Here is a 19,051-nt window from a genome sequence, read left to right on the forward strand (position 1 = left end):
TAAATTAAACCTCGTCAATTTTCACAAAAATCTGATTCTATAATATATTACAACCTATTACTTGATGAAGCCTATATGCTAATGCAATATTTCTACTTCCAATTGATATTGCAATTTTTATATAAAGAACATTGAGCTGGATTTCCTCTTCATATTTTATTGATCATAGAAATGTATTTTTGCAGTAAATTGTAAAATTTACATTAGAAACACATTTGTTTCAGTGATAAGAGAACAATTCACTTAATCTCAAGCACTTTCTATCAACACGTCATGAAATCATCGCTTAATTCCTACAAATCATTGGGACTCTCTTTTCCCAGACTTTCCCAATATTTTTCACCATGAAAAGTCTGCATTGGACCATATGAAAAACTCTCGAAACAGTCAACTCTCGATAGCTGTGCTATCGATATTTTGAAGAGTCGATCTCAAAAGTTAGATACATCTTAAGTCGAAATTTTCACTTTCACTTCAAAAAGTTTTTAGAGGTTATGTTCGATTTGTTCGTGTGTTTACTTGTGACTGTCATGCTGATAGAAAACGTTCTTTAAATAGTTCAAACAATTTAATTAGTAATTTATTTTACCTGTAAACTTTGTTAAAAACTATATTGTCAATAAATTTTTAATGCAATGCTTTGGTATAGTTGCTGGATTATAATTATTCGAATAATATCAAAATTACTGTAAGTTACTCGGGTAACAATGATTGTAATAAAGTGATTATTTTTTGAAATTCTACCAATTTATAACTAATAAAAATTAAGATAAAATTTCTAATTTTATCAATTCATTGTTATTTTACTCAATAAATAAATATTTTGTTCAATAAATAATGGAAAATACATTGAATTTGAACGTTGGGATTCTGGGACATGTTGATAGTGGTAAAACATCTTTGGCAAAGCGTATCAGTCAAATAGCAAGCACTGCATCTTTTGACAAAAATCCACAATCTCAGGAACGCGGTATAACCATTGATCTAGGATTTAGCTCCCTAAAATGTCCAATACCAGATCATTTGAAAGGACAAAATGACAAACTCAAACATCTTCAATTTACATTCGTTGATTGTCCTGGACATGCATCGCTTTTGAGAACAGTTATTGGTGGTAAGTTCAAATCAAGTTACTTATTTTGTAGTAATCAATTATTGGGCTGCACTTTAGTATATGGGCCGCGGAATCTAGCATTGAGACATACATAGATCGATAGAGGAGATCAAGACGAGATCAACCATGTAGGCTATAACATTGTTGTCGATTTCCAAGGATTAGCTGAAAAAACATGGCGGAAAGTTCAAATTTTTATTATCAATTTTTATTTTTAATAATTTTTTTATGGCTACAATATGTTTAAAACTAGTGCAATCTTTTGTAAAATTTGACGAGGAATCCAATGAAACTAATTTCAGGTTCGTAACTTCAGTAGTTTTTGAGATATTGCAAACAATGTGCGAAAAAGTGCAAATTTTTGGTGGCCCATAAACTAAAGTGCCCCCGATAGGAGAACAATATTGCCGATCCTCACTGTCTTGTCAATGACATCTTGACATTAGCTGATACAAGTTGATTAATATAATATCAATTGTTCATTCTCGTTTAAAATAATCAATTATAACTTATTATTTCATTTTTAAATGACTTCATAATGAATTTTCATAATCAAGATGAAATATTTTGTTAATTAATTATCAATTTTTTATTGTTAAAAGCAGATCTGGTAACAGAGCAGAGCCAGAGAGAGATAGCGCTATCCGCTTTGTTGAATGATAAACAAGGATAGCAATACCATTGCTAATCAAACACTGCCATTATAATGGCAGTGTTGACAAAGCGGATCGTGCTATCTCTTTCTCGCTTTGCCCTGTTGCCAGATCGTCTTTCAGCAATGTAGAATTAATGATTAATTAACAAAATATTTCATCTTAATTATGTAAATTCATTATTGATTAATAAAATATAATTGATTATTTCAAACGAGAATTTACAGTTAATATTACATCAATAAATCTGTATCAGTTACCGTCCATAGATGGCATTGACAAGACAGAGGATCGGCAACGTTTTCTCCACTGCCATTATAACGTGGACCTCACTATAGTATAGTAATTAATTAATTACTATATTTAATTATAGTTGAAATACAAAGACTGTTATGGTGAAGTCCACGTTATAATGGCAGTGGAGAAAGATAGAAGAACAGCTTTGTCAGTTCTCTGTCTTGTCAATGACATCTTGACATTAGCTGATACAAGTTGATTAATATAATATCAATTGTTCATTCTCGTTTAAAATAATCAATTATAACTTATTATTTCATTTTTAAATGACTTCATAATGAATTTTCATAATCAAGATGAAATATTTTGTTAATTAATTATCAATTTTTTATTGTTAAAAGCAGATCTGGTAACAGAGCAGAGCCAGAGAGAGATAGCGCTATCCGCTTTGTTGAATGATAAACAAGGATAGCAATACCATTGCTAATCAAACACTGCCATTATAATGGCAGTGTTAACAAAGCGGATCGTGCTATCTCTTTCTCGCTTTGCCCTGTTGCCAGATCGTCTTTCAGCAATGTAGAATTAATGATTAATTAACAAAATATTTCATCTTAATTATGTAAATTCATTATTGATTAATAAAATATAATTGATTATTTCAAACGAGAATTTACAGTTAATATTACATCAATAAATCTGTATCAGTTACCGTCCATAGATGGCATTGACAAGACAGAGGATCGGCAACGTTTTTCTCCTATCTTTCTCCACTGCCATTATAACGTGGACCTCACTATAGTATAGTAATTAATTACTATATTTAATTATAGTTGAAATACAAAGACTGTTATGGTGAAGTCCACGTTATAATGGCAGTGGAGAAAGATAGAAGAACAGCTTTGTCAGTTCTCTGCCTTGCCACTGCCTTCTATAGAGGATTGCTGATTCCGGTGTAATCTATAATATAATTTGTTTTTGGCTGAGGGTGATGCTCACATGAGCTCTAGGATTGTGCATGAGTAATGAGGCGGATGATAATGAGAGATGCTGGACTAATCCAGAATTCATGACGTCTCCTCGGCCATAGGACCGTTTGGAGGACCAAAGAAGTAAATTAAAGTAAAGATGATGGACTCACAGTTTAAGGTGGGTTCCAAACCACCAGGAAGCGATTTTACAACTCATGAATGAGTTACAACTTTAGAGGAGTTGATTCAAGCGGTCACCCTTCCAAGGGGAGTACCATGCGCATGATTCTTAAATGATGAATACCTTCCATTTTTGCAATACTCTCGAGTCAAGAACATCCACAGTAGAATATAGAGTTCAATCCGTTCATTGTAAAATTAAGCTTAAAAGATGGCAAACAAAAATCACAAACTTTGTTCTATGTACTTTCAGGTGCCCAGATAATAGACATGATAATTCTGGTACTGGATATCTGCAAAGGCATTCAAACACAGACTGCCGAGTGTTTGGTTCTTGGAGAGGTCACTTGTAGCCGGATGGTGGTTGTACTTAATAAGATAGACATGATACCTGAAGATAAACGTGCTTCTATCATCCAGAAGGTATTTTGAGTAAAAAATATTGATTTTATTTCTCTCATTTAATACAAATTCTCAAGTTAATCAGTAACCTCCTTTGTAAAGATGCGTTTACACCAAAGTTATAAACAAAATGTTAATAACTTAATTCTTATAGATTCTATTATATTGAACATAAGTTAGGTTTGGTTGGGTTAGGTTAGGTTGGGTTAGATTAGGCTAGGTTAGATTAGGTTAGGTTGGGTTAGGGTTAGGTTAGGTTTGGTTGGGTTAGGTTAGGTTGGGTTAAGTAAGGTTGGGTTAGATTAGGTTAGGTTGGGTTAGGTTAGGTTAGGTTGGGTTAGGTTAGGTTGGGTTAGATTAGGTTAGGTTAGGTTAGGTTGGGTTAGGTTAGGTTAGGTTAGATTAGGTTAGGTTAGGTTGGGTTAGGTTTGGTTGGGTTAGGTTAGGTTGGGTTAGATTAGGCTAGGTTAGATTAGGTTAGGTTGGGTTAGGGTTAGGTTAGGTTAGGTTAGGTTAGGTTGGGTTAGGTTTGGTTGGGTTAGGTTAGGTTGGGTTAGATTAGGCTAGGTTAGATTAGGTTAGGTTGGGTTAGGGTTAGGTTAGGTTTGGTTGGGTTAGGTTAGGTTAGGTTGGGTTAGGTTAGTTGGGTTAGATTAGGTTAGGTTGGGTTAGGTTAGGTTAGTTTGGTTAGGTTAGGTTAGGTTGGGTTAGATTAGGCTAGGTTAGATTAGGTTAGGTTGGGTTAGGTTAGGTTAGGTTAGGTTGGGTTAGGTTTGGTTGGGTTAGGTTAGGTTGGGTTAGGTTAGGTTGGTTAGATTAGGTTAGGTTGGGTTAGGGTTAGGTTAGGTTTGGTTGGGTTAGGTTAGGTTAGGTTGGGTTAGGTTAGGTTGGTTAGATTAGGTTAGGTTAGGTTAGGTTAGGTTAGGTTAGGTTGGGTTAGGTTAGGTTAGGTTTGGTTGGGTTAGATTAGGTTAGGTTAGGTTGGGTTAGGTTTGGTTGGGTTAGGTTAGGTTGGGTTAGATTAGGCTAGGTTAGATTAGGTTAGGTTGGGTTAGGGTTAGGTTAGGTTTGGTTGGGTTAGGTTAGGTTGGGTTAAGTAAGGTTGGTTAGATTAGTTAGGTTGGGTTAGGTTAGGTAGGTTGGGTTAGGTTAGGTTGGGTTAGATTAGGTTAGGTTAGGTTAGGTTGGGTTAGGTTAGGTTAGGTTAGATTAGGTTAGGTTAGTTGGGTTAGGTTTGGTTGGGTTAGGTAGGTTGGGTTAGATTAGGCTAGGTTAGATTAGGTTAGGTTGGGTTAGGGTTAGGTTAGGTTAGGTTAGGTTGGTTAGGTTAGGTTGGTTGGGTTAGGTTAGGTAGGTTGGGTTAGATTAGGCTAGGTTAGATTAGGTTAGGTTGGGTTAGGGTTAGTGTAGGTTTGGTTGGGTTAGGTTAGGTTAGGTGGGTTAGGTTAGGTTGGTTAGATTAGGTTAGGTTGGGTTAGGTTAGGTTAGGTAGGTTAGGTTAGGTTAGGTTAGGTTGGTTAGATTAGGTTAGGTTAGGTTAGTTGGGTTAGGTTTGGTGGGTTAGGTTAGGTTGGGTTAGATTAGCTAGTTAGATTAGGTTAGGTTGGGTTAGGTTGGGTTAGGTTAGGTTGGGTTAGGTTAGGTTGGGTTAAGTTAGGTTGGGTTAGATTAGGTTAGGTTAGGTGGGTTAGGTTAGGTTAGGTTGGGTTAGGTTAGGTTGGGTTAGATTAGGTTAGGTTAGGTTAGGATAGGTTAGGCTATCGAGTGACTAGACATTTTTTCTTTAGAATTCATCATTCCACTAAATCCAATAGTTAAAAATACCTATTAAGCATCATGAAAACAAGTTAACCTATTTTAAAGCAAAAAATTGCAATTTTCTGCACATTTTTTGCTATATCTCAAAACTACTGAAGTTACGAACCTGAAATTAGTTTCATTGGATTCCTCGTCAAATTTTACATAACATTGCACTAGTTTTAAACATATTTCAGCCATAGAAAATTAAAAATAAAAATTTATATAAAAATTTTGAACTTTCCGCCATGTTTTTTCTCAAATATCTCCAACAATTTCAAGTTTAGGCTATCGAGTGACTGGACATTTTTCCTTCAGAATTCATCATTCTACTAAATCCAATAGTTAAAAATACCTATTAAGCATAATGAAAACAAGTTAACCTTTTTTAAAGCAAAAAATTGCATTTTTCTGCACATTTTTTGCAATATCTCAAAACTACTGAAGTTACGAACCTGAAATTAGTTTCATTGGATTCCTCGTCAAATTTTACATAAGATTGCACTTGTTTTAAACATATTTTAGCCATAAAAAAATTATTAAAAATAAAAATTGATATAAAAAATTTTGAACTTTCCGCCATGTTTTTTCAGCTAATCCTTGGAAATCGACAACAATGTCATACATGGTTGATCTCGTATTGATCTCCTCTATCGATCTACGTTGGTCTCAATGCTAGATTCCGCGGCCCATAAACTAAAGTGCCCCCTAACATTGTTGTCGATTTCCAAGGATCAGCTGAAAAAACATGGCGGAAAGTTCAAAATTTTTATATCAATTTTTATTTTCAATAATTTTTTTATGGCTACAATATGTTTAAAACTAGTGCAATCTTTTGTAAAATTTGACGAGGAATCAAATGAAACTAATTTCAGGTTCGTAACTTCAGTAGTTTTTGAGATATTGCAAACAATGTGCGAAAAAGTGCAAATTTTTGGTGGCCCATAAACTGAAGTGCCCCCGATAGGAGAACAATATTGCCGATCCTCACTGTCTTGTCAATGACATCTTGACATTAGCTGATACAAGTTGATTAATATAATATCAATTGTTCATTCTCGTTTAAAATAATCAATTATATTATTTCATTTTTCAATGACTTCATAATGAATTTTCATAATCAAGATGAAATATTTTGTTAATTAATTATACATTTTTTTATTGTTAAAAGCAGATCTGGTAACAGAGCAGAGCCAGAGAGAGATAGCGCTATCCGCTTTGTTGAATGATAGACAAGGATAGCAATACCATTGCTAATCAAACACTGCCATTATAATGGCAGTGTTAACAAAGCGGATCGTGCTATCTCTTTCTCGCTTTGCCCTGTTGCCAGATCGTCTTCAGCAATGTAGAATCAATAATTAATTAACAAATATTTCATCTTAATTATGTAAATTCATCATGAAATTATTGAAAAATTTAATTTATTGATTAATAAAATATAATTGATTATTTCAACGAGAATTTACAGTTAATATTACATCAATAAACCTGTATCAGTTACCGTCCATAGATGGCATTGACAAGACAGAGGATCGGCAACGTTTTCTCCACTGCCATTATAACGTGGACCTCACTATAGTATAGTAATTAATTAATTACTATATTTAATTATAGTTGAAATACAAAGACTGTTATGGTGAAGTCCACTTTATAATGGCAGTGGAGAAAGATAGAAGAACAGCTTTGTCAGTTCTCTGCCTTGCCACTGCCTTCTATAGAAGATTGCTGATTCCGGTCTAATCTATAATATAAATTGTTTTTGGCTGAGGGTGATGCTCACATGAGCTCTAGGATTGTGCATGAGTAATGAGGCGGATGATAATGAGAGATGCTGGACTAATCCAGAATTCATGACGTCTCCTCGGCCATAGGACCGTTTGGAGGACCGAAGAAGTAAATTAAAGTAAAGATGATGGACTCACAGTTTAAGGTGGGTTCCAAACCACCAGGAAGCGATTTTACAACTCATGAATGAGTTACAACTTTAGAGGAGTTGATTCAAGCGGTCACCCTTCCAACGGGAGTACCATGCGCATAATTCTTAAAAGATGTGGACCTTCCATTTTTGCAATACTTTCGAGTCAAGAACATCTGGTACTGTAGAATATAGAATTCAATCCGTTCATTGTAAAATAAAGCTTAAAAGGTGGCAAATAAAAATTACGAACTTTGGTCTGTGTACTTTCAGGTGCCCAGATAACTGACATGATAATTCTGGTACTGGATATCTGCAAAGGCATTCAAACACAGACTGCCGAGTGTTTGGTTCTTGGAGAGGTCACTTGTAGCCGGATGGTGGTTGTACTTAATAAGATAGACATGATACCTGAAGAGAAACGTGTTTCTACTATCCAGAAGGTAACTCAATCTTAAGTTAATCAGTAACCTCCTTGGTAAAGATGCGTTTACACCAAAGTTATTAACAAAATGTTAATAACTTAATCCTTATAGATTCTATCAGATTGAACATAACTTATCATACACATGCTGATCATAAGTGTTTGTCAAGTTCCGTTCAATCTTATAGAATCTATAAAGATTGAGTTATTAACATTTTGTTAAAAACTTTGGTGTAAACGCGGCTCAACTGTTTCTTTTAAGGTTTTAAAATTTTCAATTATCAGTGATGATTTAGTTGAGTATTCTTATTTAATTTGGATTTGAACTTTTCCAAATTCTAAATTCCCAGTTTATAAATACTCGTATGTTGAACTCAAAATTGGACAAAAATCAAGTAAACATAACCTATTTTTGGACAATTTTTATCTAAATTTGGGAAAGGAACAGTTTTGGGCTTTAAGCCTGTTGTTCCTTTCCCAATCATTCATAGTTGAGAATTATATTGCATGTATCAATGTATAAATAAATAAATGTGTAATAGCTAGAAAATTAGTTGAATATTTGTTACTTGTGTGAATTGATAGATAATCTATTTTATAATGTAATAATATTTTTCCAAAAATTGCTGCTTGTATGAAAGTGAATGGATAGAGAATCAATCAATCTCGTAGTCTTTTTTTCTTTAGGGCTACTCTTGAATATAAATAACTAGTAGTTCTGTGAACAGTAGACCTCTCGCAGTTTTCTCATCTACAAGTATCTGTGGGTACGGCTTCTCCAGACATCTGTGTAAAGCATGCAATGAATAATCCACTGGTCAGCTGATTTATTATTGATTCTTTATTGATTGATTCTTTATCACAAATGACAATGTAATGCATGGTCTTGCAAGACCCATTGCATACTAGCACTACATTATAATGGAAACAGATGAACAATTGACTTATTCGAAACAGAAAATAAATATGTAGATGAGTGTATAACTTTTAGAAACAAAGAGTAGAACCTATTTGTTTACAGAATAGAAATGAGAATACACATGAAATTCTATCAATACTAAGTAAATAAAATAACTCAAATTTTCTTAACAGATATACATACACACACACACACACGCGCGCGCGCGCTCAAAGAAACCCCAACTCAAAAAAAATTGAAATAAAATACTGTAGAGAAAAAACTACTCGTTGCCCTCCAAAAGTAATTTGAAAAGTCTCCCCTTGAAAACGCTTAGTGAAACAGAAAAAATGACATGTTCAGGAATAGCATTCCAAAGTCTTGCAGCAGTGACCACAAACGAAGAATTGTATCTTGCAGTGCGATGAATAGGAATCTGCAAGGTATACAAATGAGGTCTCGTGTTGCGATCTGGATTGACATCAACAAGACGGATGAAATCATCTGCTAGATAAGTAGGGCCCTCCCTCATAACCAGAATTTTATATACTTGACAAAGAAGAAAATACTGTCCACGCTTATCCAATTTGAGCCAACCCAACTCCATGAAGAATGGAGTGATTTGCGAGAAACGCCTAGCATCAAATATGAACCTGACTGCATAGTTTAATGAGCGTTGGAGCCGACCATTCAACTCATTTGTTATGTCGTTATAAGGGATGCAGCAATAATCAAAGAATGGCATTATCAAGGACATGACAAGGGTAGTGCGAATAGCTCTGGGCAGAAATCTTCTTATGAATATTTCTATAGTACGATTAATCCCATCTTCAAAGTAGATAATATATAGTGATATCGGAGTATGGAGGAAATTCCGTTTCCTTTCATATTATCCTTGAAATGCAAAATTTCAAAAAACCTTGTGTATACATCGACGCGCAGTTAAAAAAGGAATATTCCTGCCAAATATCATAGAATTCTATCAACGCGTTTGGCCGTAAATGCTTTACACACATACAGACAAACGAAAGAAAATATGAGTTGAAACATAGACCTCACTACGTTCGGTCAAAAATAGAAATCTAAAAATCCTTTTTAAAATTATTTAGTCACAACATGTTTCAGCTATATATGATGCCATTATCAAGATTATGGCATCATATAGCTGTGACTTATGTTGTGACTAAAAAATTTTAAAAAGGATACTTGATTTCTTTTTTTATTTATAGAATCAATCTCATATAATAATAAAAACTATTTTTTTAGGTGTCAAAGAAAATGCAGCTGACTTTGAGAGACTCAGTTTTCAAAGATTCGCCAATAGTTAGTCTGGCTGCCAACCCCGGAGGCTCTGACATCTCGGCTCAAATACCAGTTGGTAAAACTATTTATCTACTCAAAATTTATTTAATATCTATCTTTAATATCTCATTAATATATTTCCAAATCCTTCCACTGAATATCCAGGGTGTCTTCGGAAAGGGTGACTGTATCACCACGGTATTTACAAGCTGAAACAAATCATAATTGACCGAGCGAAGTGAGGTCTAAGATTCAAGTCGACGGTTTGGCATTTCTCTTAATGTTTAAATGTTTGAATGTTTATATGTTGCGCATTTACGGCGAAACGCGGTAATAGATTTTCATGAAATTTGACAGGTATGTTCCTTTTCTAATTGCGCGTCGACGTATATACAAGGTTTTTGGAAATTTTGCATTTCAAGGATAATATAAAAGGAAAAAGGAGCCTCCTTCATACGCCAATATTAGAGTAGAAATCATACTATAGAGTTATTCATGATAAATCAGCTGACAAGTGATTACACAGATGTGTGGAGAAGCCAGTCTATTGGTGTATTTCCATAAGGTCTATAGTTTCAATCAGGTACTTGTGGATGAGAATACTACGTGAGGTCTACTGTTCACAGAACTACTAGTATTGGTTCAAACCATAGATATGGTTTTTGGCATACAAACTGAAGCTGAAGCTCAATGAGGTTAAGACAAGTATCCTGGTTTGCTTATTGAATAGAACAGAATCATCAAAACCAGTCAAGCATTCAGATCATTACTGTTTTTGCCTGGTGAGAGTGTACGAGCGGCACAGTATGAGAGATCACCAGTGTCACATAGCTTCACCAAAAACAACTAATAGGACTATCGGCTTGAAATTTACAACCTAAACGCCCTATACCAAACAAAGCATAAGAAGATATCCCATGGTAGGTCATATTATAATAATACCTATAACAAGAAACTGAAGCCGATCTCTGTCGTCTACTGCCTTCTTATTACTGTTTTGTTGAGGTGAGAGTGTAAGAACGGCACAGTATGAGAGACTACCAGCGTCACACAGCTTCACCAAAAAGAAGAAGGATAAGGAGAAGAAGAAGAAGAGGAAGAAGAAGAAGACAGACGAAGAAGAAGTGTAGTAGAAGAAGAATAGAAGAGAAAAGAACTATAGTTAGGTCCACGTTATAATGGCAGTGTTTGATTAGCAATGGTATTGCTATCCTTTTATATCATTCAACAAAGCGGATAGCGCTATCTCTTTCACGCTTTGCTCTGTTGCCAGATCAAGTCTTTCAACAATGTAGAATTAATAATCCTAACAAGTTATTTCATCTTAATTATTATGAAAATTTATCATGATACAGAGTTGTGCAGAGGAAACGCATGTTTTTCGAACAGCCAGTACTCGTCAACGGGTGAGAGTATTGCCCTGGAACGAATGTTGGCAGACGACCCATACCATGCCATTTCAGTTGCTATGAGCGTTGGAACGTACAACATCGTGTGTTCACTGTTGAGCAGTTTTTTTTTCAGAAACAATGAATCTGTAGTCACAGTGCAACGCTTTTTCGTCAATATTTTAGAGTAGAGGGTCGAGGTGCAATGCCCGATCGAAATACTGTACTCCGATGGGTTGCAGCGTTTAGGAGTACTAGTTCTGTGATGAAAAAGAAACCACCTGGTCTTCCCCGTTCCCCGGAAAGTGTAGACCGAGTCAGAACGGCAGTTGTTACTAGTTCTAGACGATCGACTCGACGACACTGACTCGGTCTACATTTTCAGGAGTACGAACTGAACTAGAAAGACCAGGTGGTTTATTTTTCATCACAGAACTAGTACTCATAAACGCTGCAACCCATCGGAGTAAAGCATTTCGAGTGAACAGTGAAATTTATAACAGAAACGCCCTATACCATGATCTTCTTATTCAATATTATTTTCTCTATGTCATTTTTTGTAGGTTTTTGGGATTCTAATCCACATGTAAATCTTACTTTAGAAATAATACTAGCACTCCTTGTTGCAGTACACGAAACATGATTGTCTGTGCTTAACTTACTATTTTTGTGTCGTTTTCAGGGATAGATAGCTTGATAGAAGTGCTGAAAAGACACGCAGTGATTCCAGAACGAAGTCCTTTGAAGCCTTTCCTGTTCGCAGTGGATCACTGCTTTGGAATTCGAGGCCAGGGTACGGTGATCACAGGCACTGTCCTACAAGGAAGTGTGTCGGTGGGAGATGTAAGTACATTCCTAGGGAGAAGGTAGCATAAGAAGATATCCGATGTTATAGGACGTTATTGTTACAAAGTTCACTATTCACTCGAGCCGATAGTCCTACTATAGTGACGTCCACGTTATGATGGCCGTGAAGAAATATAGGAGGACAACGTTGCCGATCCTCTGTCTTGTCAATGCCTTCTTTCGACGGTAGCTGATACAGGTTTATCAATTTGATATTAACTGTTCATTCTCGTTCACAATTCAGGTTAAAAACATAACAGGCATTCGACCAAATCTGCTTCAACCCCGAACTAAAATTTAGACAGTCTATAGTGACGTCCACGTTATGATGGCAGTGAAGAAAGATAGGAGGACAACGTTGCCGATCCTCTGTCTTGTCAATGCCTTCTATAGACGGTAGCTGATACAGGTTTATCAATTTAATATTAACTGTTCATTCTCGTTCACAATTCAGGTTAAAAACATAACAGGCATTCGACCAAATCTGCTTCAACCCCGAACTAAAATTTAGACAGTCTACAGTGAGGTCCACGTTATGATGGCAGTGGAGAAAGATAGAAGAACAACGTTGCCGATCCTCTGTCTTGTCAATGCCTTCTATAGACGGTAGCTGATACAGGTTTATTGATGTAATATTAACTGTTCATTCTCGTTCAAAATAATAAATTATATTTTATCAAGCAATAAATAATAATTTCATAATGAATTTACATAATTAGGATGAAGTATTTTGTTAAATTAATTATAATTTTACATTGTTAAAAGACGATCTGGCAACAGAGCAAAGCGAGGAAGAGATAGCGCTATCCGTTTTGTTGAATGATAGACAAGGACTGCAATACCATTGCTAATCAAACACTACCATTATAACGTGGACCTCACTAAAGGACTGTCAGCTTGAGATTTGAAACATAAACGCCCCATAGCATTAGATACTATATTCTTATGCTATGTTTTTCTCTATGGTGAAAGTAACAGGCATAGTGTGAATATAATTCCTATGTGTTTTAATGGGACTATTCTCACTCAGCCCGGCCGAGCGAGTATGTATAGTCTCATAAGAACTTATAGGAATAATATTATTACTGTATTGGTCACTGATACTGATTTGTGGGAATGCAGCTTAATCTACTCTACAAACTGAAAGTGTGAATAGTCCCATTTCAACTCATGGGAACAATATTTCCTCTTGTACTCTACTGTCTACTCTATTCACATCAGAATGGAAGTACCGTATTCTTTATAATTCATAAGTAACATCAATGCAATTAGCATTTTATCAAAATTTTTGGAGAGAAATAGTACAGGCTCAGCCTAGTTTTCCTCCAATGTCATAATTGTATTATGATTATAGTGTTTTATACAATAAATGAATAAATAAATTGTGCTTGTGAATTGTGGTATTTAAATTTTATTACAGCACACTAATTTTAATTGGTATATTTAGTCATAATATATTTGTTGGGATTCACTGAACTGTGAGGAATTTATAATTGTAGAAAATAGAAATAATAAATGAGCTGGTTTATTCAAACAGCTTTGTTTCAGAACTTATAGGAACGGTTGCTTGAAATTTGTTAAACTTCAAATGCCTTTTCAAAGAAGCCTTCTCTGATTGGGCCTCGTTTCATTTAACCAGCGTTAAAATTTAACAAACTTTTGTGACCTGTTTCAAACCAAGTCTTCTTTGAGAATTAGTTCTCGTGAAGTTTAATCTCTGTTGAAGTTTAACAGACTTTTGTGCAACTTGGCTATCGTTGGATATTAATGTTATATTTTGTCACTCAAAATTAATTGAAATTGCATTTACCTTTTGAATAAGTTATGGCTGACTCAACAATAATGTTTGATCAATATTCTTGTTGCAGGTGATAGAAATTCCCTCGCTGAAACTGGAGAAGAAAGTGAAGTCGATGCAAATGTTCCACCAAAATGTCACCTCCGCGCACCAAGGCGATCGCCTGGGCATTTGTGTCAAGCAGCTTGACTCCAACCACCTCGAGCGAGGCATCATTTGTGCACCATCCTACTCGTCAACTCTCCACGCCGCCATTATACCGCTAAATGTCATCAAATACTTCAAATCCAACCTCAGATCCAACTCTAAATTCCATATCAGTATCGGCTATGAGACTGTAATAGGTAGGATCACGATTTTCCGGGTTTGTCATTCACAAGGTGATAATGATTTGAAAGATGTTACTGTAAAATCACAAGATAATATTCGTAGTTCGAAGAGTGAAGTTTGTAATACCCAAGATAGTGTTGGTAATTCAAAAGATAATGTTTGTAATACCCAAGATAATGTTGGTAATTCTAATGATACATTTAATACTCAACGTAATGTTAGTAATTCACAAAATCTTTTTAAGAATTCAGAGGCAAGTGTTGCCAATTCACAACATTCTGTTGCTAATTCACAAACTTTTGGTGATTCAGAAAATAGTATTTCGAATCCCCAAGAAGTTGTATATGATATGGATAAAGAATACTTGTACATCAAGGAGTATTGCCATGTTGTTGATAAAAATAACCCAGATATGAACCGCAATGAAACTAAGTTACAACATTTTGTTTTGATAGAATTTGAAACCCCCGTACTAACTACCCCCAACAGTTTAGTGATAGGGTCAAGATTGGATATGGATATGCATAAAAACAACTGTAGACTTGCGTTTTGGGGTGGTTTAATTTGGGGGTTTACTAGTAAAAACTACCCCCAAACTGATTTACCTAGTTTGAAAGTGTTCAGCTTAAAATCCAAAGTGGGAACGGTTGATAGGGTGGTAGATAGGTACACAGTGATTGGAAGGAATATTTTCAAAAAAGAGACGAATTTGGGGCAGTTTGTAGGGCTGGAGGTGCAGTTTTCAACAGGGGAGGTTGGGAGGATTGAGGGCGGTTTTGGGCTGAGTGGCAAGGTGAAGATTTGTGTTAGGGGTGGGTTGAAGGAGGAGACAGTGAGTAGGGTTGAGGGGAAGAAGAAGAAAAGTAAGGTATGTGATGTAAGTGATGTAAAAGAGGGGATGAATTTGGAGCCTGTCAGATTTACGATGTGTTTCAAAAAGTTTAAATACGATTCTTCTAAGAAGATTACACAGTGAAATCATAGAGGAAACATTGCATAAGTGAATATCCCATGGTACAGAGTGTTTCAGAGAAACGGGGAATTTATGTTCTGACCAAAAACTACACAACATCTTGAAGAAATTGAAAAAATATAGTGTATATGTAGACATTTGAGACTCATGAGCTTTATATGTGTTATGTATCTGCCATACGCTAAATAAATAACGGGAAATTTTGAAAGTTAAACAATTTCAAGTAAAACAAATCTTTAAATAAAGTTTTTCATATCATTCAATAGTAAAAATAATGCCATTTCAGAATAAATAATAACCGTGAAATTTAATTTTCAAAGAATACATCTTGCAGATGTATTCCTTTTCTACGCAAACATTCCTGTAGTCTCTTCATCACATTGTCCATGCATGGTTTGACGTAGCATCACAACTGGAATTTGAAATCACTTCTCGAATCTTGGCTTTCAATTCTGCAAGCAGATATTCGAGAAGCGATTTCAAATTCCAGTTGTAATGTTACGTCAAACCATGCATGGACAATGTGATGAAGAGACTACAGGATTGTTTGCGTAGAAAAGGAATACATCTGCAAGATGTCATCTTCAAAAAATAAATGTTACGGTATTATTTATTCTAAAATGGCATTATTTTTACTATTGAATGATATGAAAATCTTTATTTAAAGATTTGTTTTTCTTGAAATTATTTAACTTTCAAAATTTCCCGTTTCTCTGAAACACTCTGTGTAAGATATTTACCACTGTTATTTATTTTTATCCACTGTTATTTGAGTTTGTAAAAAATTTAAATTATGATATTTGAAACTGATACTATTTTTGCTACTATTTATATTTGTTTGAGACTATAGTGAGGTCCACGTTATAATGGCAGTAGAGAAAGATAGGAGAACAACGTTGCCGATTCTCATTATCTTGGCAATGCCTTCTTGACGGTAGCTGATACAGGTTTATTAATGTAATATGAATTGTTCATTCTCGTTTGAAATAATCAGTTATATATTATTGAGCAAGGAATAATATTTTTCAATAATTTGTACAGACTGAGTATCGGAAACGTTTTTCTCTTATCTTCCTCCACTGCCATTATAACGTGGACCTCACTATAATTTAAGAGATAAAAGTTATCAGTACAATATTGTTACTTTTATCCACTGTTATTGCAGTTTGTAAAAATATTTAAAAATGATATTATATAGGAAAGATATTACTATTATGCTATTATTGACTTTTTCAGACTGATAAACTAAATCGTAGCCAATACAATTATCACCATTACTTGTTAACTATTGAAATATTTATGAGTTATTTTATTGATAAGGTGACTGATTAATATTCTTTATTCGTGTTTCTATTTACTTGTTTATGTTTTAATCAAATTATAATATTGATAATCTGTTACTGCTTTTATTATTGAGTTTAATATTAATATTGGAAATATTCATGTATATTCCGATTTCCCCATTAATGCTATCACATTTCATCAAGAATATCATAGAAAACTGCTGTATATTTCATTAAATTATCTTCACTAAATCCTTACAGTACTGCCAAATCTGAGATACTTCTTTTTTACTGTTCCAAAACGCACAATGCATGGTTTTTCTCATTTTTTTGTGAAAAATTAAAATCGCTCAAACTTTGTGACCTTATGCTCTTTGATGCGAGAAACACGAATCTAGAATCAGATTTGCAAAATTCCTTTCCGTTCAAGAGATATGACCATTTGAAAATTTTATGTTTGCAGCTTCATAACTCACTCTGTATAGTAGCTGGGGGTGCCAAATTTGGTTCTGACATCTCTCAGGACAAGCTATAACTATGGTGCAAATTTCAGCCAAATCTTAGATACTTTTTGTTCCAGTGTGTTTCATGATGGTTAGTCCATGGTTTTTATCAATTTTTTGTAAAAATAAAAATCGCTCAAACTTCATGATCTTATCGTCTTTGATGCGAGAAACACTAATCTAGATTAAGATTTGCAAAATTCCTCACCGTTCAGGAGATATGACCAAATTTCAGACAAATCTGAGATACTTTTTACTTTCCTTGCCCTATTACCATAGGTAAGGAAAGTATTGCTTTCCGAAAAAATTAAGGTACCACAATTTCTTAATTTCTATACGTTTTAAGGTCCCCTGAGTCCAAAAAAGTGGTTTTTGGGTATTGGTCTGTATATGTGTGTATGAGTGTATGTGCGTCTGTGTACACGATATCTCTCATCTCCCAATTAACGGAATGACTTGTAATTTGGAACTTAAGGTCCTTACACTATAAGGATCCGACACGAACAATTTCGATCAAATGCGATTCCAGATGGCGGCTAAAATGGCGAAAATGTTGTCAAAAACAGGGTTTTTCGCGATTTTCTCGAAAATGGCTCCAACGATTTTGATCAAATTCATACCTAAAATAGTCGTTAAGCTCTATCAACTGCCACAAGTCCCATATCTGTAAAAATTTCAGGAGCTCCGCCCCATCTATGCAAAGCTTGATTTTAGATTTCCAATTATCAGGTCTCAGATATAATTTAAACAAAAAATTTCTAGTGGAAACGATTGAGAATGGACATCTCTTCAATTAATGTTCAGTAACATTTTCACCTAAAATTGAAAATAAGCTTGAAATTTGAGAAAATGTAATTATTCAATTGCAAACTGTTGGCAACTGTTGATTCTATTAAATCATTCACTATGAAGAGATAGCAGATCTCGTGTGTATCCAGCGTTATTGACCTGTCACCAGCTGGCTCAGATCTTTGACTTGAGATGCGCGTTTACACTAGCGTCAGGTGATCGATTTTCATAATGTGTTTCACGATTTTCATTAATATCTGTGAAAAATGAAAATCGCTCAAACTACTCGATCTTATGGTCTTTGATGCGAGAAACACGAATCCGGAATCATATTTCCCAAATTCCTTACCGTTCAGGAGATATGACAATTTTTTTTTGTTTGCAGCTTCATAACTCACTCTGTATAGTAGCTGGGGGTGCTAAAATTGGCTCTGAAATCTCTCAGGTCGAGCTATATCTATGGTGCAAATTCCAGCCAAATCTTAGATACTTTTTGTTCCAGTGAGTTTCATGATGGTCTTTATAATTTTTTTTTGAAAAATAAAAATCGCTCGAGCTTCGTGATCTTATGGTCTTTGATGCGAGGAAAACGAATCTGCAATCAGATTTGCAAAATTCCTTACCGTTCATTAGATATGGGCGTTTGGAAATTTGCAAATTGTATGTTTGAAGCTGCATTTCTCAACCTGGGGGTGCCAAATCTGAGATACTTTTTGTTTTTCAAAACACACATTGGTTAATCCATGGTTTTTCTCATGTTTTTCAAAACATGTTTCACGTTAGTCCATGGTTTCCATAATTTTTTTGTGAAAAATGAAAATCGCTCAAACTTAGTAATCTTATGGTCTTTGATGCAAGAAACACGAATCTGGAATCATATTTGCGAAATTCCATACCGTTCAGGATATATGACCAAATTTCAGCCAAATGTGAGATAGTTCTTGTCTCAGTGTGGTTCACGATTTTCATTGATTGTCTATGATTTTCATCAATTTTTTGTGAGAAATAAAAATCGATCAAACTCAGTGATCTCTTGGTCTTTGATGCGAAAAACATGAATCTGGAATCATATTTGCAAAATGCATTATCGTTCAGGAGATAGAACCAAATTTCAGCCAAATCTGAGATACTTTTTGTTTCATTGTTTCACGATGGTTTAGACCATGATTACAATCATTATTGTAATTTTATATTTTAAATATATTCAATATTGTAATTGTAATTTTTTTCGTCTGTTTCCAGAAT

The 19,051-nt window shown here is 34.7% G+C and overlaps 1 protein-coding gene across 2 annotated transcripts; it reads left to right on the forward strand.

Annotated features, from left to right (window-relative positions):
- Positions 1 to 455: 455 nt before the first annotated feature.
- Positions 456 to 15,388, forward strand: LOC111058652 (selenocysteine-specific elongation factor). 2 transcript variants are annotated; one of them, XM_039430114.1, is made up of 5 exons: positions 456 to 1,114; positions 7,546 to 7,715; positions 9,861 to 9,972; positions 11,967 to 12,127; positions 13,999 to 15,388. In XM_039430114.1, the coding sequence occupies exons 1-5, from the start codon at positions 838 to 840 to the stop codon at positions 15,232 to 15,234; spliced, it is 1,956 nt and encodes a 651-aa protein (XP_039286048.1). In that variant the 5' UTR covers positions 456 to 837; the 3' UTR covers positions 15,235 to 15,388. The 2 variants fall into 2 exon arrangements, with proteins under 2 accessions (XP_039286048.1, XP_022201896.2); XM_022346204.2 differs by lacking the exon at positions 7,546 to 7,715 and adding an exon at positions 3,409 to 3,578 and having other exon boundaries at positions 462 to 1,114.
- Positions 15,389 to 19,051: the final 3,663 nt, after the last annotated feature.

Source organism: Nilaparvata lugens, chromosome 6, assembly GCF_014356525.2.
Source record: "Nilaparvata lugens isolate BPH chromosome 6, ASM1435652v1, whole genome shotgun sequence".
Taxonomy (NCBI): Eukaryota; Metazoa; Arthropoda; class Insecta; order Hemiptera; family Delphacidae; genus Nilaparvata; species Nilaparvata lugens.